Source organism: Seriola lalandi, unplaced genomic scaffold (assembly GCF_002814215.2).
Source record: "Seriola lalandi dorsalis isolate HSWRI2012SDOR001 ecotype SW California unplaced genomic scaffold, Sedor1 jcf7180002054140, whole genome shotgun sequence".
NCBI lineage: Eukaryota > Metazoa > Chordata > Actinopteri > Carangiformes > Carangidae > Seriola > Seriola lalandi.
In genome coordinates this window covers 25,703-48,011 of record NW_019524693.1, presented here as the reverse complement: position 1 = coordinate 48,011, position 22,309 = coordinate 25,703, and the positions used below count along the sequence as shown (strand labels likewise).

General features: G+C 39.4%; 2 protein-coding genes across 5 annotated transcripts in view; both read left to right on the top strand.

The window, feature by feature from the left end:
• myo3b (myosin IIIB) overlaps window positions 1-14,846 on the top strand; it is a 65,607-nt gene extending 50,761 nt beyond the window's left edge. For 3 of the 4 annotated variants that reach the window (XM_023403528.2, XM_087173251.1, XM_087173252.1), the window contains 4 exons: window positions 7,279-7,379; window positions 7,757-7,803; window positions 8,207-8,360; window positions 14,717-14,846. In XM_023403528.2, the coding sequence (XP_023259296.2) occupies window positions 7,279-7,379; window positions 7,757-7,803; window positions 8,207-8,339 (281 nt within the window). In that variant the 3' untranslated portion in view covers window positions 8,340-8,360; window positions 14,717-14,846. Of the gene's footprint in view, window positions 1-7,278; window positions 7,380-7,756; window positions 7,804-8,206; window positions 8,361-14,716 lie in introns of those variants that run through there. The other variant, XR_015437083.1, reaches the window with a different exon arrangement.
• A 3,647-nt stretch (window positions 14,847-18,493) lies between these two features.
• sp5a (Sp5 transcription factor a) lies at window positions 18,494-21,127 on the top strand. Its single transcript, XM_023403507.2, has 2 exons — window positions 18,494-19,192; window positions 19,575-21,127. The coding sequence occupies exons 1-2, from the start codon at window positions 19,142-19,144 to the stop codon at window positions 20,649-20,651; spliced, it is 1,128 nt and encodes a 375-aa protein (XP_023259275.1). The 5' UTR covers window positions 18,494-19,141; the 3' UTR covers window positions 20,652-21,127.
• The last annotated feature ends 1,182 nt before the right edge of the window (window positions 21,128-22,309 follow it).

The window sequence follows — 22,309 nt, the reverse complement described above, 5'->3', positions numbered from 1 at the left end:
TCCAAGTTCTCTGTAATTTCGCACATGTGGATTGAGTCATTTGATGTAGTTTAACAAAGTTTTTCCAAGTACAAAACCTCATTAGTTTGTTATTGTTGACAAAATACAGTTTTATACATTTGGATAAACCATATTTTTATCTAACTGGAAAAGCTTAATGCCATTAGTTTGCATATTTAATCCATTTTTGGCCTGGTTTCCTTGTCATTCATTTCTCCCTCCTCACTACTTACTTTTTACTCATCCTGCTAGGTCACAGTTGTAAAATGCATGTATTATGTCCCTGACAAATGATTGACTTCCACAAAGTTGAGAGATTTTTTTTTACCACGCAAACATTTCTTTAGGAGTCAAAGTTCCAAATCTGCTGTCACAGGAAATGATTGATTTCAGTGTGAAAAATTGCTTGTAAGTAACAACATCCTCTGCTTGCATTAGTGAAAACAGATGCAGGAACTACTCTTTTTTTTCAGCATTATCTGCAGGACTTGACCAGTTTGTCTTATAATTCAAAACACATGAGTTGCTATTTAAGTATGATGTGCAAAATGACGAGAGTGGTACTAAAACTCAAGAAGTTCTGGAAATCCTCTTCAACCTCAGATATCTGTTTAGGGTCTTTGTTTGCAACTGAGGAGTAATGTCTGTGTTAGTGTGCACACATGCATGTGTGTATTCGTGCACATGTTTGTATGCATGTGTCTGGGGTTATGTGTGTGTGTGTAAGAAGAGGGCGGTTGTGAGGTAAAGAGAGGGGTCTGGGTTGCACATGCCTCATTTAGACATCAAAGGCCCCTGCTGATGATTTTTCCTTATAATCCATGCCTTTTGGTGCCTCTGCTCCCTCCATCTGAATAAACAAAGCCCAAGTGGTTCTCTGTGGTCTGGGAGAAGTCAGGTGATTGCAGCACGTGATTTGGGAAGTAAATCGATACATCTCTAATTTATTCCACTAAAAATCCCTTTTAGCAGCTCTTTTATGTTGTTTCTGAGGAGCATTCTGATTTTCAAGGGATTTCAAAGTGGTATTTAGAGATGTAATACGAGTCATCTGCTGCTCTTTGAAAATGAAAGAAATACCTATCTCAAAAAGAATTGCAGCCTTTTTATATCTCAAGAAGCAAACTTGTACAATATGTAAGTCTCTCACCAAGAAGAGCAAACTCTGCTTGGCTTTCTTTTGATAGGGAGAAATCAATATTGTATGAACCGCACTGCCTCTGTATTCCCAGTCGACCATTATTCCTCCCCACCCCAAACAGCAGACATTACCCACGATCATTTAGCAAACCCCCGATGTGAGCCACTGTCTGACCCTTCCCAGCGCTGCCTGCCCATGTCCAAGCTGTGCTCCCATGCCAGAAGCCAGTTTGGCTGCCTCCCTGCCCGTAATATATCTGCAGGAGCAGCATTCCTCTGGGGCTGGCCTGGATCAAATGGCAGTGATTTCCCAAACAGAGGCACAGAGATGGGAGGCCTGACCCATCCTCTGATCTGCTACACGCTCTAATAGCTGCAGGTCAGAATGGATAAATGGTGATGTTGAACCCCCATGTGTCGTGTTTTGGGCTCCAGATCTGCAGTGGTAGATTCAGCAGGATGCAGGGCCAACAGATGATGGCTGAATGATGTTAGGAAAACATCAATTTACGTTTTCTCCCCCAACTAATGCTGCGATTACGATTTAAATTGCAATTACTCTTTATGAACTTGACTACAGGCCAGTATTTGTGTTTTATTGTACTAAACAAAATATAATTGGACCCAGCATGACAAACTTATCTTGATTCTACCTTATAAATAGAATCATGCTATTGTTTGGAGTTGAGTGGGCTGAATGATAAGCAAAAAAATTGCGATTTTTTGGGCAGATATTGTGATATGAGTCACGATTTCAGTCGGAATAATTGTTTTTGCATTTCACTTTCACTGGAAAAAATTAAAAAATGATGACGGTGTGAATTTTGTTGAAGCTTGTACCAAACGAGCGTGTTCCTTTTACATCTGGAGAATATGATTTGTAGGCCGGGGCATTTCTGTAGCACCACAACACTTGGTGCTAACAATGCACAAGAATCCTGTGACACATTTTACCTTTTTATCAAAAAATTTCAGCTCCTGCAATTTAGATATTGCACTTGGCCATATTTCAATTTCAATTATATTTTGATTAATTATGCAGCCGTAGTGTTGAGGAACTCCCAATGTACGTATCATTTCAACTGCCAGAGAATAGTTAACTTAAGTCAGCCATGGCTCAGGTGGTAGAGCAGGTCGGCCATTGATTCCACTGTTGACTGTTTGATCCTTACTTCCCCCATACCCAGGTTGCATCAGGATGATCATCCGGCATTAAACCTATGCCATACAATAACGAACTGAGTGTAGGTCACATCTGACAGTCTTTTGATATCAGACTGACGAGCCCTAATGCTAACAGCTCTGCTCTGTGGACTGAAATTGACATGAAGCAATCGGCTAAAACCTAAAGACGTTGCTCTGTTGCTGGTCATTATCAACCACATGAAAAATCTCTATGAAGCTGTATTTGGTATTAAAGTGGTGTTTTGAGCCAAATCCTAATATCAGCATGCTGACAGCGACTACAGTACTGATAGAAGAGGTATAACGTATAACATCTATGATGTTAACCATCATGCATGGTAGCATGCTAACATTCGCTTATTAGCATTAAGCACTCACTGATGAAAATCTGTTTTGCAGGTATTTGATTGTAAACTATTGTAGTGAACAAATTAAAATTTTAACAGGATGAATCCACAAGAAAAATTAATAGGTTGCTAGAGTAATTACAGTTCATCTTGAGGATTCATCCTCTGTTCCAACTTTCATGCCAATCCATCCAACAATTTGCTGATTTGTTTCAATCTGGACAAAGTGGTGGACCCACTTACTGACAGACAAACATACCGAGAGCCATGCCGCTAGCATGGCTAAAAATAATACGGACTGGTGTTTCTTTTTGCACAAACCATCTTGGATTGAAATGTACACACACCACAAAGGAGACAGTGAGTATATTAACGAGACAACAGCCAAGATTTATTTCTGGCCAACTCTCAGAATTAATGTTAACTGGTTACAGCTGAGTAAACTCACCAGTGGCAGTTGTCAGTATAGCCAGTGATAAGCTTTAACTTTCCCTTGATACAGTCAGTTAGTTTGGATGTTTGTTAGATTTAAGATTGCGGCACTTGCAATTTTAAAAAATGCACTATTTCTGATTGTGATTTTGATCAGTACAGTAAATCGTTCACCCCTACAACTAATCCTCTCTAGAGTGGAGAGTCTGAAGCAACCAGGATATCACATAATTTCATGCTTGCACTGAATGTTCAGGTCAGATTTTCCATGTTTATTATGCTATTTTTTAAGATAGACAAAACATATGGTTTTTAAACTACATAAACAGACTCTATGCAGTCTATTTTACAGCGTGATTCAGTTTTGAAACTTAGTTCAAGGCCGTCTGAATTCATTATTTGTGATTGAGTGCTTTGATGCCGTTTCAGGGGAATTAAACGTTTGCTTATCAAACCTATTTCTGCATCATTAGCCTAACAATGTCCTACATACAGACACTGTTAAAAAAAAAAATTGAGGTGCAAATGTGTATATGTGCTGGTTTATTTCATCTGATATCAACATATGTGACGCAGATACAGCAGCTCTTTCAGGTTTCACAAAACTAAACAGTGACATGTACAGTTTATCTCAATGTAATATTTAAACCTAAGTGATTTTGATGCAGCCAAACCAAGCTACTAGTTTAGAGGAAATACACAAAACTGTTTCTTTCACAGCTTATTTTTAAAGCTACATGAGATCTATGCAAATACCCTCAAATACTCAGGGGGGAACAAGGATTCACACAGTGGACTGTTAACACCTCTGAGGCATGGATAGATAAGATTCACGGTAAAAGTTAGCTAATATCTCAGAACTGACAGGAACTTTCTGGGCATTTACAAAGTGTGACTTTAGTAAACCCGTGCTGGTTTGAATAACATCAAGAAAACCGAGGAAAGATGGGGGGAAGGGGGGAGGCTGCTCTTTGATGTATAGGATTGAGATGTGATGAGGTCTGTTCAAAGTGAGTACAAAGTAGTGTTAAGATGGAAAAAGCAAATGCAGCTTTAGTCAAGGTAGAGAAGCCGAGGTAGCAAGAGATGATGAAGAAATTTCCTGTCTCAAGAAGATGAAACGTTATCTAACATTAAATATAGACGCTTTCTTGTAAAGGTGTCTCAGCTTTAAAACACAGTTTTGTAACCTACAAATTTTGAAATCCTGTGTGTGGTGTAGTAAAAGAATGTCGTAATTTTCATATGTTTCAATAATCAGGTTATCACCGAGCTCATTATCTTTAGTAAGACATCAATAACACTTCACTGTCTGGTGCAATGAATAATTAATTCTTTAGTACACACTGTTTTGAACAATTTGGGGAAAACAGCTTAACACGGCCAAAGATTCGGTGATCTGCTGGAGGAGAAGCAGCAGAGAATAGAGAAGTCATTCAATGGGTGGGAATCTGAATGTGTAAATTGCTTCTTAGTCTGTTTAACAGATTAGCGTCCGTTTCAGTAGGAGAGTGAAAATCTACACCCAGAGACCTGTAGATCTGATGAGTCAGAGTGGGATTTTTGGTGGAAATGTACTATTTATAGGCCAATGAGTGGACGTCACTTTACTGAAATCACTACAAGTTAAATTTCATGTACTACCATTGTATTTGGAAGGTATTGAAAATGGTGGTATCAAATCTGTATGGCAAGACACCGTGAGGGACAGAAAAGTTTATTATTATTTTATTTAGTTGAACTGATCCTTTAAAGGGACAGATTGATGTATACGCCTACTTTCTGAGTTATATGAGAAGATTGGTACCACTCTCATGTGTACAGTAAATATGAAACTGTCGGGTAGCTTAGCTTAGCATAAAGAAATAGAGATGGAAAATGGAGAAAGAGCTATGCAGGCTCTGTCCAAAGGTAACAACATCCACCTCTAAATCTCACAAATTAAATCTCATTTGTTTAATCTGTACAAAAACTGAAGTGTAAAACCATCAAGTTGAAAAGGTTAAACGCAACAACATCATCGTCATTCATCGTGTCTGGTGTATCTGAGAAACTGAACCACAAACAAAAACATCGGTGAAACCAAACAACCACTGAAGAAAATAATGGCTCAACACAGGAGGGCTGACTCCTCAGGCCAAGGCTCAACAGTTTACCTACACCTGAAGGATAAGGGACTCTCATTTGATGACAACTATGTGCATATTTAAGATGGGGAGGACAGATGGTTTGAATGAGGAGTAAAGGAGGCCATTATGTCAAAGTAGAGAAAACATCCCTCCACAGACTAGGAGGTCTACGACACTTATCCCCCACCTACAATGTTCTCCTTTCATCTCTTCCCAGGAGATTTAACAGCCATTCACACTTGGCCTAATGTGACTCCAAAAACAATTGCGATTGCCACTTGGCCTCAGGTGACTCCAACGGCTGTAACGATTGTCGTTACAACAACCAGGAAGCACTAACGAACCAAGTGACATCAATGGCCTTGATAACGACCCCACAGAGACTAAATACCCTGGTCTCCTCACCAGTCTGTCAGACAGGAGAGGCCTTTTGGATGAGAGGTGAAACGTCTTCAGGTATTGACAACCAAGTCCAGTTGCCCACAATTAAATTTTTCTTGGACGTCAATTTGTGGTTATACTCGAGGTTAAACGAGATATAACGAGTTGATTTGTGAGCTTTAAATCCGCTGATAGGCTGATGTTTTTACTTTTCAACAGAGGCTAGCTATTTGCCTTTGTTTTCCCTCTCTATACTAAGCTAAGCTAACCAGGTAAGCTAACTGGCTGCTTGCTGTTGTAGCTTTGTATTTAACAAGACATTAGTCAATCCTCTCATCTAACTCTGGTAAGGATATTTCCCAAAATGTCAAACAATACCAAGAACTATTTGCTGAACTTTTGTTTTGGATTATTTTACACTGAACTTGTGTTTGACCAGCACTTGACTGAATTAAACTGCTGTGCCGAGGATTTCTACCTCTCATTAGTTACTTTGACAACTAAGCTAATTTCAGTTGCGGTACATTAGACCCTGCTTTCTGACCCTGATCTTGTATATTGGCAAATAATTAACTCCACACCAGCAATATTCTGTGTAGCTAATCTTCTTTTGCTCATGTGGTCCAGAAAACTGTCTTCAACAGTAAAACTGCACCTTCTAAAAAAGTGAAAGGACCACTATCAACAAGGCTCATTAAACCTTGCTTCAGGAGACAAGCCTCCCACAACAGCACCACTGACTACCTCTGCAGTTACAAGATGCATCAATATACAGTGTAACTCCTCACTGAGACAAATGTTAGACGCATTCAATGTCATGTCTCACCTAATACACACGGTTATTATAATATTTTATGTACTCTCAGGCCCTGGCAAATGCTAATTTTAAATTAAGTTTCAAAATATCCATCAATCATTCATGCAATATTTACCGTACATATCAACTAAGATGTAATAAATTTGATTAGCAGCACTTGTAGCTGTTGCCCCATGTTTTAGTGTCATCACTCTGTAGTTACAATGATAACTTTCCCAGGACTGTCATCAAATGATTGGAGCATCTTTCTACTTGTTCAGCTCAGTATTTGATGTTTCTTAGACAGACACTCACTTAAACTCGTCACATTATTTGCCAGACTGATCACAGCTGTTGTTGGAAATGGTACTCCTTACTGTTCATTTTCTGTTGTTTCTACAGTGAAGGCATAGCAAGATCTGATCTGAGAATCAGTGTAAGCTCATTCAGGAATTACTTTTCCCTTTTTGTGGGTTTTAGTCACAGTAAAGTGAAAATGCTTGCTTAGTCAGAAATGTATCAATATCACACGCCAACGTCTCACCTCTGCCTCTTCCAGTGTAGCTGCTTGGCAAACTTACGTGCAGTCTGCTGTGCACCTGTGAGGGGAGATATAATTAGATGTGGTTCATGTGTGTGGATTTGTGCAATGTTAAGCTGTTATTGAGTCAGCTCATCAATGAAATTACATAATCTCACCTAAGTAAATTTAAAATGTGTTTTTGCCACTTTGTCACACGAGGGTGCAGATTTAAAAAGTCGAGGGCAGAATCTGTTTACTGCTGCTGTCGTCACTGTCAGTATCATTTTGGTGCTTGTTGTTTTTTCACTTGGTTGGATCAGTGCCCTCATTTTTCCTCTGTTGCAGGTCCAGTGATGAAGCTGCAGCAGAGAACTCCTCGCCGGCGGGGCCAGCAGCCCAAGCTGCTCAACAGCCCTGAAGACAGCCTGTACTACAACCAGCTAAATGTGAGTTCAAAGTGCCGATAAAGGCCTTTGTCTGACTTTGGTTCCACATGATAATACAATTAAACCTACCTGTGCCAGACCCTGGAGCCCCACCCCCACGCTTCTCTGCCTCTTGTCTTGAACATGTGCTTATGCTCTTTATCTGTTGCTTTCATGTCAGGATGTCTGCCTTCACGGTGAATAATTGATGTGGTTTATCAAAGCTGAGCAAGATGCATGCTTCATCAGACTCACTTGAGCCCTTTGATCAGAAAAAATTATGCTGTGACTTCTGATATTATCAGCATCTGCTCGCATTCAACACAAAATCACTTTGAATTAAAAATTAATGACTCTCTGCTCATCTTTTGACTGTGTGCTCTTGGCCCTTTCCTCAGAGAACTCTGGATTACCAGGGGAGCAAGAGGAAGCCGAGAAAACTTGGGTAAATAACTGCTTTCCTACTTACAGCAGCTCTAAACAGAGCAGGCCCTTTGTGGAATAGGAGAATCCAGAAATGGAGTTGTTTTCTTATAATGTAAATGGAGAGCCGAAAATAACAGGCTTTTTATGAGCAGTTGCTCTGCGTCATTAGAGAGGGGGTTACATATTAAGGCTTTGTCAGCATGCTAATTTTAATTGTTGAAGGTCTGACTTGTATTTGTACTATAAATGACATCCTGGTTCAGATCAGTGTGCTTAAGAGGATGCCTGAACACCACATTGCTGCATCTGCAAATATTGTTTTTATTTCCAGATGTCTATTTTCTCCCTTCATGAAAACTCTGTATGACTGCTCTGTATCACAGTAACTTCTTGCCACTTTCTTTTCTTCTTTCACATCACAGTCAAATCAAAGTGCTGGATGGAGAAGATGAGTACTACAAATTACTGTCAACTGTGGAGTCAATCCCTGAGGAAGACTACGCGACCGCCCCCTCTCCCGCCCTTTCTAGTGGGCCTCTCGTCAGTCAGAGCTGAGCCTTACAACCATGTCAACCGGTAAGACAGACGCAGCAGACATGTAGACAGACACTCCAAAGAACATCCTCAGTGTTGGATGTGCTTTGGTATGTGGAGCAAGAAGCAGCAGTGCAAAATAAGCGACCTGTACAGGCGATGCCTGCAGCGGTAAATCCAAAGAGGTCAGAAAGTGTTTACAGGAACGACTTACTCATCAGTGACATTATAATAACACTTTTATAAGGATTGTGCCTGTTTCTGTGCAGTAAATCAGGGCGGTTTCTCCCTATCTGCGAAGGTTTTATAGCCATAGAGCTCAATAAGTGCTAGAGATGTTACATTTCGCAAGAAGAGGGGATCCAGATGTCTTCCAAGTGTATGTTATTAGTCTTTCTTCTAGTCTTGTACTTGACTTGCTGCTATTGTGCCTCTCAATTTGGTAAGATTTACAATATTATTATGTGTCTGTGTCTGTGATTTTTCTAGAGGCTTTTTTCAGGGTCTTGAATCCTTCACTAAATAAGTGAAAATGATGTTGCATCAAGAAATAAATAAATAATAGTACATGTAACACAAAGTACACATCATCCTGTGGTGCACTGGGGGGCGGGTTTAAATGTTTAAGCACTGCACAAGGTCTGCAATTAATGATTACTCTTATTATCCATGTATGTGTTAATTATTGTATTGATTGATTCCTCAGTCTATGTTAGAAATACAGATAAATGAGACAAAAATTATGATAATTCATAATATATATTATTAATTTATATTCAGTTGATAATGACATGAACTGAAGACAAGTAAGCGAATCATCATGTTTTTAACCACGTTTGGTGTTTTAACCTGATTAATGACATGCTCATTAAAATGAGCATTCATTAGTTTCTGTTGATTTACTAATAGATTAATTGACCTATCATTGAATCACTGCTCAACCTTTATAGTAAAGAGCCCTTTATCTTGCCCTGTGTTTCTAAACTCAGTGGTGTTAACCCGACTTGAGAACATCTACCTATTTTAAAGCATTATATCTATTGTCTAAGACGGATCCAAAGACAGAGCCTTCTGAAACCCAAAACCCTCCTGACGAGTCCCACAGCGAGCTGCCTGTAGTTAGAGGGGCTTTGTGCTGTCTGAGAGCTGGAATCACCACACATAGCCTCACAGAGGCAGAGCTAGACCTCACTTTGAATTTCACCCTAAATACAGGAATTTTCTTTTAAGATGTGAAGTGTCGGAAATGCAGGGCTGGCGAGTTGATTTGTAGAGCTTTTTTTTTTTTTCTTTTCAATTTGCATATCATTTACTGCATCTCCCTTTGTTGACACCCGAGGGCCTGAGAGGAGATTTTGATCTTAATAGGAAGAGTAGGGTGGTATGACTGAGGATCTCATCCTCCTTATACTCAGCGGGGAAAACATTAGAGCTCTGCCTAGACAGCGAGACCGGCTTGACTTAGGTTCAGGTTCACAGGAATCCTGGTGGGTTTAAATAGGCCCAAAGTGTTCATCAAATACCTCTGCTCAGTAGTTGGGAGGTCAGACTCGGGTTGAGCCACTGAGGACTGACTCATCAACTACACATCAGTGGTCATCCACTTTATTTCTTCTTTATCATGTCAAATATATCTTTTGGAGGCTGCTCCTAAAATTTAATGTGACTGAAACACAGTTCAAATGAAATTTGAGTTTGTCACTTGACTTCACTGTGGTTTTAAACCTGTTATTTTCCAACCATAACAATGTTGTTTGTTGTTTTGAAAAACCACAATGCTTGTTATATGGTTAATCCAAATTGTCTGAAATGTTGCAAAACCACTGCACAGTGGTGACTGTTTAGCAATACAATAATATAAAAATACTCCATTTAGTTCTGCATTCAAATCTAAGAAAAAGTAACTTCATCTGCAATGTAATTTGGGACTACATTTATTAAATATATGTAGTGGAGAAAAAACAGTAACACAGTACAACATTAACAGTAACATTTTTCCCGCTGAAATATAGTGAAACAGAAGTATTAGGTAGCATGAAATGGAAATACTCAAGTACCATGTGACTGGACTTAAGTACAGTACTTGAGTAAAAGCACTTAGTTGCATTCCACCTCTGCTGCTACAAGACTATGAAAACATGTGAAACACGGCAACAACCAATATTTAATGAAATAAAGAAAAATTAAAAAAAATAGAAATCAGCTGATTCCATGATTCTAAATTAGCTCACATAATTAAGCTGCATCAACAATAAAGCCATGGTCTTTTTAATTTATTATCATATGCAAATCGACAGAAAATTCAAAAGTAATACCCCAGACCACTGGCAGTGTTATAATGTGGTGTCACAGTTACTTCAGAAGCATTTCACCTCCGGTCGTAGCCACAGATCCTGCAATAATTAAAATCCTCGTTGTGCATTACTCCCTTGCTGGGATAGTTGGTTCCTCTGAAGAGCAGTCTGAAATAGGTCACCGCAGCACCCTGTAGTGCATCTTAAAAGTACACTGAATCAATTAAGTGTGATCATGCTCCCTTGATTATTTTGGCCCTGTTTTACCACGGAGAGGAATTTCAAATAGGCTCACTAGTTTGAATAACAAGGTTGGACTGTGGTGACAAATGGTGCCAGAGTGGGTGTTTCTTCCCCTGTTTTTCTCTGCCAAATTAACTCCCTGGCTGATTGCCTGCTTTAGCATATGAGAGGAGGTGAGCGGAGGTGTGTACGTAATTGCCTTAGTTAGCTGATTATGTGTTGCAAAAGGAAAATGTTATGAAATACTGTCGTCACCCTCATGTAAGATGTTCTGACCTAATGAACTGATGCTTCTGTGTTTGCTTGGCCTGTCGGTCTTACAGGTCTGTAGGCAGGGACAGACTCTGTGTCAAGTCAGCGTTCAAGGCCTGACACCTGTGTTTTCTTTAATGCGTCTTCATAAATCCAGCTCCCTCTTGTTTTTCCTCATTAAATCTGACAACATCTGGTGCGCAAGAGAGGACTCCTTTAATGTGGCTTACGTTACTGCTGGTGTTATTCTTGCCATTTTAGCTATTTGCTTCATGTGCTGCACTTTCATTAGAGCTACATCCAAGGCAGCCCCAAATACTGTTATCCAAAGTTTTAAACCACCTTTATGAAAATCGCTCAAGCTCCAGCCTTAACAAATGATGAAAAGCTTTTATTTTCTAAAGAAGTATACTTACCTTTTCACCTAATAGTGATGTCTCACTTCAAAGAGAGCACGCGATTAGGCCAACATTGTCCTGTTTCTATATCCTTTGAGTTCAAAGGGAGAGTTTGAATACCAGTATTTCATGTGCAGCCTTTTCAAATACTGTTTTAATGCAGTTTATGTGCTTTTGATATCCAGATGTGTCAGATTTTCACCACAGTAGAATATATCACACTTTATTATGATTGCATACCACAATGTTTTGCATACCTAAAGAATTAATGTCAAGTCTTGTTCCTTAATAGTTTTTGTTCCCACCAACTTCAAGCACAGAGGACGACCAGGCGCCCAAAATAGCTACAAACTCAGCATTGTGATGCTCTTTGCTGGCTAATGATTGGTGCCAAAGAGAGCGACATACATGAGCGTCAACCAGATGTCAGATGTGTGTTGAGGGCTCTGAGCAAAAGAACATTCCCCAAAGACAGCATTAATAAAGAAACTGGTTGAGCCGGGTGGAGACAGAGAGAGTAAGAGGCATAGAGGAAGAAGGAGATAAAAGAGTCTGTTGAGTAGATACATCAAAGGTCTGTTAATGACAAGGGATGCCATTAGGGTTACAGTGGCTTTTGTTTCAGCTTCCTCACACCTGCAGTTTGTTGAGGGCACTCTATGCACTGTTTTGTTGTTTAACATTTGCATGAATATAAAATGCATGCATGAGGAGATGAGAGTTTGTTCCCGGCTGCTAATCTTAGAGGTGACCAAATGTTTTGGTCAGAATTACAGCTTCCTTTTCATTTGCAGAAAATACTTGTAACCATTCATTTCCCTTCCACTGCAAAGAGGGATAAAGCCAGGAAAGGCTTACATAGAACAATAGAAACAGTATGGAAAAGCTGTTATCCTGTACGCCATGAAATTTACTGACTTAAAAGTTTTCTTGGTGCCTCCGGTGCTGGAATGGGATTTGACAAATCAGAGCGTGAAATTGTGATTAGCCTCTCTGTTTGTAGACGGACTGGGGCACTAGCAGACTTGGCATGGCCAAAGGTGTAACCTGTTTTGTTTTGCCCCAGCACTGCTTTCCCAGATGGTGGGACCAGCTGCCACTGAATAAACGCTGGACGAGTAACAGTGTGAGAATTACTACGGCCTTGTTTCAGTTTGGGATGCATAACAGAAAAGCTTGTCATTTTGCCACTGCCAGGAGGTGCAGGGACGTATCACCTGGTGTTCCACCACACAACCTTTTGATTGAGGTCAGAATTAAATGGTGTACGGTATGACTGGTTTTAAAGGTGCTATTTGCAAGTACTTGCTGTTCCTACTTAGCCAACATTACCGTTAGCAGCTGTTTACTTACCAGTCTAGAACAAACATGGGCAATGCCACTTCTTCCTCTCATGTTGGACTGAGGGTGTTAAGGCTGCCAAAGTGACATACCATCGCCTCTTGAGGTACAGAGTGGTATAACAAGACGGAGTGGGACAGGGCTAGCTGGTTAGCATGCTAACTTCAGTTAATATCTCTGCAACACAATACATAGACGTCTTTGACATAACGTCAAAACTGTTATTTCTTCACATTCTGTTGATAATTTTAGTTAATTGCCTCCGCTAAGAAGGTTATATTTTTTTCCGTGTCCGTTTGTTTATTTGTCAGCAGGATTATGCATAAAGTGCATCAAAGATTTGTACCATTTGGTGGAGGGATGGAGCATGGGACAGGGGAGAACGTGTTAAACTTTGGTGCTGATCTGGTTAAATGGTTAGAAGGAAATTTTTTTATCACTTTCCTTAACATTGGGACGTAAGGCGTTTTCCGACATCTTTGTCAATTTCCCAGGAAATAATGAACATCTAGCACCTTATAAAATTGTTCGACAGCTCCTTTATTTCTCTTATTTGTGTAGTTGTGCATGGAGACCCCCACCATGATTTGAGTTTTTTCACTTGTTTCATTTGTTTGTCATTTTACAGTGTAATTGCAGTTTTTTCTTTATATTTTCCCTAAGATACTCCTAAACCAAAAAGTCAGAGAACAGTTGAACATTTGCAACCATCTGTTTACATACTGTCTGCATGGTCCCATTTTTTTTTTTTTTTTTTCAACTTTATTATTATTTATCAGCATGGACAGCACAATACTTAAAGGCGCTTCTAGTAAATTTTTTGCAGTATTTTACATATTGCTCATGTGCCTCAGGAGCAATAACACCTCGAAATTAGTTACTAAAGTGAAAGGCTATTTAAAGATTTAAATATAATTGTTCAGAAACAACAATCAGTTGCCCTTAAAACTGACAATTAAATATTTAAGAATCTTTTGTCAATGGCATCGCAGCATGATGTCTTTGTCCTATAAATTTTCCCGGGAGAGCACTGCAGGCTGTAACCCTGTGTGTCATCATCAAGGTGGAGAGTTTCCCTCTTTAAGGCTGGATTAACGCATACAGGGTGGGCTGAGAGAAGGTAAATTGACCTGTCCCGCCTTGCGTGACCCCAGGCTAACCCTGCACATTGCCAAGGATTTGCTCTTTGCTCTTGAATATGCAGAGGTCCCCAGCTTCATAGGCTCGCGAGAGAGCGAGAGATAGAAAAAAGAGTTGTATCGCATTGCAGGGAAAATTAGTGGGACCAAAGTTGGAGTTTCTGTGTGTTGGGGGCTGCGAACAATGGCAGCTTTCTGTCAGACAGCAACTTCAAAGGTCTGCTGAGTGACTGCTCTGAGTTATACTTTGTTGTAGATCACTGAGGAAATTCACAGATGTTTTCTCATACGAGACACCATTATAGCGGCTCAAGTACCCAGTAGCCTCGAGCGTCTCTCCCTCTCCCCTCTCTCCCACACTCTCAAACTCACTCTCACTCGCATCCCCCTCAACCCCTCACCCTCTCCCTTGCCCACCCCCATCCCAAGTCTCTGATATCTCTCGTATGAGACAGATATGGAACCTGTTTTCGCTCCAACTGTCCAGAGAATATGGAAAGTTAAAAAGGGTTCATGTTGTGGTATTGCCCCTCGACATTGTCAAATCCACAGAGCTCACTCTCAGTTCGTTCAGGATGTCAAAATCACATGCTGCTCCATTCTCTCACATCCATTTGGGGTCAATACAATAAGTTGTATATCATTCAAAGTAAACAATGTAATCTGAAAAATTGATAATGAAAGGTATTTTGAATTCAGATATCAACATAGTTTTTCTCTTTCTTCTGCAGATTTCCATTTTCACCACTGAACTGGACCAAAACAAACTGCATCTCAACAACACATGACATTTATTATACATTTTTATTTATTTATAGTAAGTTGCCGTTTTATATGAGTCAAATAAATCTGTTTAAACTACTGAGTTTTGATTGTAAATGTATTTTCTTTCTTGTAATTAAAAGTCCTTTTCACAAAATTATTATAAATAGAAGAGTATACTTTAGCCACCTGAAAGGCACTTTTATGGTGATTGCCATGAGCTGATTTTTTTTTAATGGGTTAGATTTGTTTAATATCTGTGTGTACTCTTTACAACGATGCACAACAGGGGTATAACACAGCATTTCTTAATTGTTTCAACATCTGGTTTTGTTTGCACATCATATGTTAAAAACGAGTGGCAATATGAAAATAACAAGCTCTATTTGATAATGAAATACTGCCTCCAGTAACCCTTACAGGAATGGCTGTTACCTGTTGAACTTTTAGACAGGGGTTCATTTTGTTTCAAACTCAGAAATTCAGATTTCTGATCTAAATAGAAATACAACGTGAAGACGCACTTAAATACCTCGTTGTTTTATTTTATTTTTATTCCTAGATTATAAGAATGTCTGCCTCAGTTTCCTGCCATTTAGATAGTTTAACACCTGCAAGACTGTATCTTCTTTTTAAATATGCTGCGGATCCCTAAATGCAGCTTCTTACACGTTTGCACCTCTGAACAGTGTTTCTGTTGCTCATCTCTCCTGCTTTATGCTTTAAAGTACTGTATGAAGTACACGAATGGTACTGACTGATACCATGTTCAAACCTCTGAGTATACAGACAGAAAACTATTGCAGTGGGGGTTCCTCCAAGTTAATTTTCCCATCAAATGCTGGAGGAAAAACTTCTTTTAGCAAAACCACTGATGACGTGACCCTGTGAAACTTGAGGCATGGCCATAAGACGGTAAAGGTTTGGAGCAAGTAAATTACCTCGGGGACTGGACATTGTGTCAAGCACACAGTCATGAATTTCTTACAAACTATATCAAAGTCCTGCTCAGCCAAATCCATCCCTCGGCTGGAGTCCCATTGAGATGCATTAAAATGTAAGAACTTGCATTTAGGGCTGAACCGAGTATCTCAAAGGAAGACACCAATAATTTGGTAATGCTGATGGTTTGCAAAAATTCATGCAGTTGTCATATATGGCTGAAATTTCTCTTGCATAGCATGACAGCTCACATGTAAAGCAGATTTATGTGAAAATCCACCTAAAACCAGAATTAATATTTCCTATTTTAATGTCCACAAGTCAGTGCTGCTGTTAAGGATCATGGAAAAATTAATTCTGTTTTAGGGTGGATTGTCCCTTTACTTTAACAGTTGTCTGGTTCGACATAAGAGAGCAGATTACAACATTTGACATTTATCTGACATTTAAACCTGGAAGCAAAAACTGTAAGTGATGGCACGGCTGCACAGATACCAACTTTTAGAGTAGACTGTGTAAATGTTTACCACTGTAATATCTGCGGTGGCTTATTTAGTAACACCTGGTCAACTGAGTTTACATTTCATCATTTTATCATTATTATGTACTATGATTATTTTTCACCTGCTCACCTTTGTATCAGAAGCCTTTAATACTAAAATGCACAAAGTGAAAACATGTACACCAGTAAGTGCAATTCACAGTAAAATTCTGGGTCAAATACTTCTAGTAAGATGCCCTGTGGAATGGGTTTACAAGTTGTAAGAAATGGTTTTATTAATGGTCAATAAGTAATTTGCTCATGCCTTATAAATCAGTTATAAGCAGTTAATAAGAACAACTTTGGGTTGCCAGGTTGTGAAAAATCTATTTGCTGGTGTTTATCCTTGTTCTGCCTGACGGTTCCTTTGACTTTTTATGTTTTTAATTAGTCATTGAGAGGGATTTGTATTAAAAAACCCTTTATTAATGACTTAATAACATACTGCTGACTTGATGGTTGGTTAAAATGAGAAATCCAGGACTATTTATTAATATTTCACCAGTATTTAAAACTACTTTACTACCTAATAGAAAGGATAAACACCAGTCGAGGAAGTTTTTCACAATCTGACAACCCAAAACACTTTCTTAGTAATGGCCTCCAACTGATCTGTAAACCTTTTCACCTGTTTTGAGCTCCTTTGTGTCAAAATCGTTGAATACCAAAATGTACAAAGTGAACACATGTACCAATTCACAAGAAAAAACTAAGGGCTTTGTTAATGGTAAATGAATCATTCAATACTGCTTTATAGATTAGTTAGAATTAATAAGCAAAAGTTTTGAGTTGCCAGAATGTGTTTATCCTTTGTTTGTTATTAACTTAGTCATAAATGTTGGTCAAACATTTATAAATACTTTTTCAGTTTCTTTTTCAGTTCCCACCAAGCCATCGAGTCTTTTGTATGGTAAGTCATTAGTTAGCTGGTTTCTTTTACAGAAATCAATCTTAATGTTGAATTAAATACATTAAGAAGCAAGTGTCATGCTGAAGGAGGATAAATAACAGCAAAAGGGATATTTCATGACTTGGTAAGCCCAAACTTGTTTTTATTACTGCCTTCTAATTGATGTTTAAATGATGATTTATTAACCATTTCTAAAGCAATTAGTTATAACGTATAAACTGTTTTTAAAGGGTGCCTTATTATAAAGTGGCACCAATATTTATTGATCATGAAAAAACTTCCACACATTCAGAGATTGCGCTTGTGTATAATGTGACATCTCTAAGATGATTTTGAGGAAAAGTACACACACTGTCTTTGTGTAAACAACATATTTAATTTGGCTCAGAATTCAAAGCAGTGACCTTCCTATTTTTTGCACATTTTTGTGAGCTGAATTCTTTAAGCTTCATCACCAACAGCTGCCATAACTTGATGTAAACAAGGTTTAATCTCCACTGGTTTTTTTTATCAGTCAACGGTGTGACTACACCACTCCTGTAGCCAGTTTTGTAGTTTAACATGGCTCCAGTGCAGCCCAGCAGGACTCCCCCTTTCCCTCATGACTGTGTATAAAGCCGTGGGAGAGGACTGGGAACATTAATCCCTTCAAAGGAACAGATCTAATTCAAAATCTGCCGCTCCAAACTAGTTGAGAGGACAGTGATTGTTTCTGCAGGGAAGCCAGATAAAGATCAGAGAGTTGATATAGAAAACTACAACTTCCATTTCGACTGCTCTGCCACAAAAGTTTGGATATTATCTTATGAAAACTGCATATTTTTGCCTTCATTAACTGTTCTGATACAAAAAAAGGACAAAATATGATATGTCAGTTTAGCCTTTGTTTTAAAGTTCCCTTACGTTACAAATACCTCTGTTTGATTTGGATTCTGCAGTGCATGAGATCCTGTGCTTTTTCTGAATGTGAATTTCCTCCCCTGACATATGATAAGTTTATAAGGAAACATAATTGAGACATCACTACTTCAAGTGCTGCCATTGTCAACTGATTTAAAACGGGTTTCCCGTATGTGACATGTAAGGTAACATTGATTTGAATTAGCTGCTGGATTTATTCTTTTTCTTCAGGCTCTTAGCTTGAAATGGGTGTAAATTTTAATGCTCAACAAAGAAGGAAAAAATCTAAATTAGGAATAAGTTCTGATAAAACAACTGATTGAAATGAGTGAAGGAGAAAGAAGTATTTAAATAATTCAGAGAGGGCATAATTAAGTGTTTAATGCCTTGTTGTAGTTCAAAGGCACAACAAAGAAATTTTAATTCAAATTAGAAATGTAAAAGAGAGGCAGATTCTTCAGAGATGAGAACTTTGTGTTGAGTCACTTGATTTGGTCTCTTTCCTCCATCAAGCAGTGAGGCAACGCTCTTGGAGATCTCCAGAGATAACAATGTCACATTGTCACATAGGGTTCTGCTACAAATCCTTAATTACAAAAAGAGGATCAGATGACTACAGCATCCAATACCGGGGTCTCCAGGCGGCATGGGGGTCTTTGATCAAGAAAATCCAATTATTTGTGTATATACATTTCCCACATAGTGATTACTTCATTAATTGTCCCGCCTTTATCTCCTCCCTTCCCATCCCCCCTAATAATCAGCTCCTTTATCCAGACCAACAAACACACCATAGGAGCTTTGTGGATTCAAAGGATTTGCTTTCCCCTCTCAAAGAGCCGCTATTCTTTGATGATTGGGCAGCGGCAAACTTCAAAGTAATAAATCTTATTTCTGACTGGCTGGCGGCCCACCAAAGTCCTTATCAAATTCTAAGAAGTGATCCCTCACTCTTCAGATAGACCAAGGATATCTCGGAGAGAGGAAGCACTGAAGAGTGAAGACCTGCTCGACAAGATATTTTACTGCGAATGCACACATTTACCTAATTTGTGCTTTTATTTTTATTTGTTTTCATCGAGAGGGAGGAGGACGTTTACCATGGCAGCAGTGGCAGTACTGCGGAATGAAACACTCCAGGCTTTTCTTCAGGTTTGTGCGCAACTTTCTGTTTACTTTGACGACTTTAATAACTTGTAAACTTACAGTGCTCATCCACGTCGATTTACGTTTGGATTGCGAGTCTCGTGTTGCCTGTGCCTGTTATAAGTCGAGCTACTTTGATTGCCCAATGTCATACAATTTAATTACTAACGCTAATAGAGTACGTGTTAATGATTCGTGCTGCGACATAACGTCAACTTTTATGTCACATCATTCGGGTTACAGGATCGATTTAGTGCAGATGAAATTCAAACTGTTTTACAAACCATTTCAGCATTTGGCTGCAGAATAAAAAGCAGCACATGATGTGTGTTTTTACCACATAAAATGTGTGATTGTAATATAGAAAATGTGTGTGTCGATTATCCAGGATCGCACTCCAAACTCTTCTCCAGAGAACTGTAAGCACTCTCCGCTGGCTCTCCTGGCTGCCACTTGTAACCGGATCGGGCATCACCACGGATCAAACCCCACAGATTTTCTCCAGGTCCCCTACGACCCAACTCTTGGCTCCCCTTCGCGTTTATTTCACCCGTGGACTAACGAGGGAAACCCTCAGAGCAGTCTGGCTAGCAACTCTACTTTCGGACTATCCTCCAAGCCCCAGCTGTCTGCGCACATCCAGAGCTCCTTCAGCTCGCACCACGAACTACCCCTCACCCCTCCGGCGGACCCCTCGTACCCATATGACTTCTCCCCGGTGAAGATGTTACCTTGCTCCATGCAGTCCCTGCAGTCCACCTGCCCTCCCACCTACGTCCCCGCTGTCAGTTACGCAGCCCCAACTCCTATTCCGCCCGCTATGCCAAGTTTTGTCACGGGACCCTCCGGCCTTGTGCACCAGCAGCAGAGACAGTTGTCCCCAAACCCTGGAGAGGATATTCCGTGGTGGAGCCTCCAGCAGGGGAACCATGTAAGCCACTCTTCCTCCCTCGGTCCTCATCGCTTCCAACTGCAGAGAGGCTTGGTTCTGGGACATACGGACTTTGCGCAGTACCAGACTCAAATCGCCGCTCTACTGCACACAAAGTCCCCTCTCGCAACTGCGCGGCGGTGCAGGAGGTGCAGGTGTCCGAACTGCCAGTCCTCCACGTCCAGCGACGAGCCTGGGAAGAAGAAGCAGCACATTTGTCACATACCGGGGTGCGGGAAAGTTTATGGGAAAACTTCTCACCTCAAAGCGCACCTGAGGTGGCACTCTGGAGAGCGGCCGTTTGTGTGCAACTGGCTGTTCTGTGGCAAGAGTTTCACCAGGTCGGATGAGCTGCAGAGACACCTGAGGACTCACACGGGGGAGAAGCGCTTTGTTTGCCCGGACTGCTGCAAGAGGTTCATGAGGAGTGACCACTTGGCAAAACATGTCAAAACTCACCAGAACAAAAAAAGCAAGTGCCACGACAAGACACTTGACCATGTCAAAAGGGAGGACACGAGGAATATGTTGTAACACACTTTATAGTCATTTTAAACAGTAGAAATCACTATAGTGCAATACAGTCAGTCCTGCATTAGTTAAAGTACACAGTGAGCTGCATTTCTACATTGGGTATTTTGTTTATTTTGTTGGTGGAATTCTTACATCATGACAATAGTTTCTAACATTGCTGGTCTGTGTAGCACATTTTTTTATGTATATATAAAGTTTCATAAGTTAATTTGGGACCATGGAGAAGTTATAGCTCATGAGTTTGAATTCACTGTCTATATCATATCAAGGAAGACAAGTTTTCAACTTGTGTTTTGATCATTGTCTTCGGTGGAAGATTTCACTCCCCTGTAAATTATATTTAATAGCTTTTGTTGAATGAAAGTGTCCGTTTTTTGCTCCATATGGGGTGTTTTTAAGCATGCTCTTGAAAAGATCTGCTATTGTTGATATGACCCAAATACTGTGTGAGAATAAAGATTATAACATTTTCCTCATCTCAGAATAATTCATTTAATCTCCCTCAGTTATATGAGTGATGAGACGGTCAGGTTTTATATTTGTAGAGAAACTGAATCCGATGTTACCTGGAATAATATGTGTGTGCTTTGTAAACTGTTGTCAAAGTTTTACAACAGTAAAATTTAGTCATACATTTCAAACTATTTTGTGGAGTAAAATTTAAAATCAAGTGAAGTGAGTACCTGATGTTGTCCCTTACAATTAAAATGTGCTAATATTTAGTTTCCAGCTGTTGATGAAGGTCACAAAGGAGTCATTTGCTCAAAATAGAATATTGTTTATTATTCTGAAAATGAAAAAGATGTCTACATTTTTAAAATTGCAATTTGTTACACAATCTAACCTGCCACCTGTTGTGTTTCATATAACATTTAACAAATGCCAAGTAACATTTAAGAGGCGATGAGGTGACTTATGTTGAGTTGCTCTGCACTGTATTTGAAAATCCTCGGAGAAATATTTAAAAATGTATTTATGCCGTTGAAAATTTCACAGTAGTGTTAAACTGTAAAATGTATCTGTGCGAGCGCTGAAATTTGGCCACCAGCTGAGTAAAAACATATAAGAGATTCTTCTCCATCCAACCCTGTCTCCTCGAAATAACCTGAGTGCTTCATAGGTGCTCATATTCTAAAACACAACTTTAGTAAACTCAACACTGTGCCTTTTCACTATGGAGGACCTCCCTTCAATATGTTATGAGATACGAGTTTATATTAAAATTTTTCTCGTTTTCATGGGAAAAGATGCAAAAAAAAAAAAGTAAAAAAACAATGAATAAAATGAAATAGTACATTAAGTTGTTTGGAGAATATCCCACATATTCACATTTACTTCACAAATGATGTTATTTTTTTTCTGCCATTAGAATAAACTGTAGGGATGTTCTAATTTGTTAATGGACTCTAATAGATGTGGTCTATTTGTTTTGTGCTACAGTTTCTGCATTATACATTTAGCTCTGAGGACTTTGTAGTGACACCGTAGGCTGAGATGAGACCCATTATCAAAGAAACATTTTGCCTTTTAGCTGGAAGATCACCTGATTCATGTTGTACACAGGATGTGCGGCAGCTTTAAAGTCTTATTTTTTCTGTCTGAGTCACTCAGGGTCTTAATGGACAGTTGACGACAGTCCACATGAAGCCTTTTTGATC

Bases quoted from the DNA above. Each gene is read 5' to 3' on its own strand.
- sp5a (XM_023403507.2), top strand. From the start codon at position 19,142: ATGGCAGCAGTGGCAGTACTGCGGAATGAAACACTCCAGGCTTTTCTT. The intron at 19,193-19,574 runs GTTTGTGCGCAA...TCGATTATCCAG, and splicing joins CACTCCAGGCTTTTCTTCAG to GATCGCACTCCAAACTCTTC.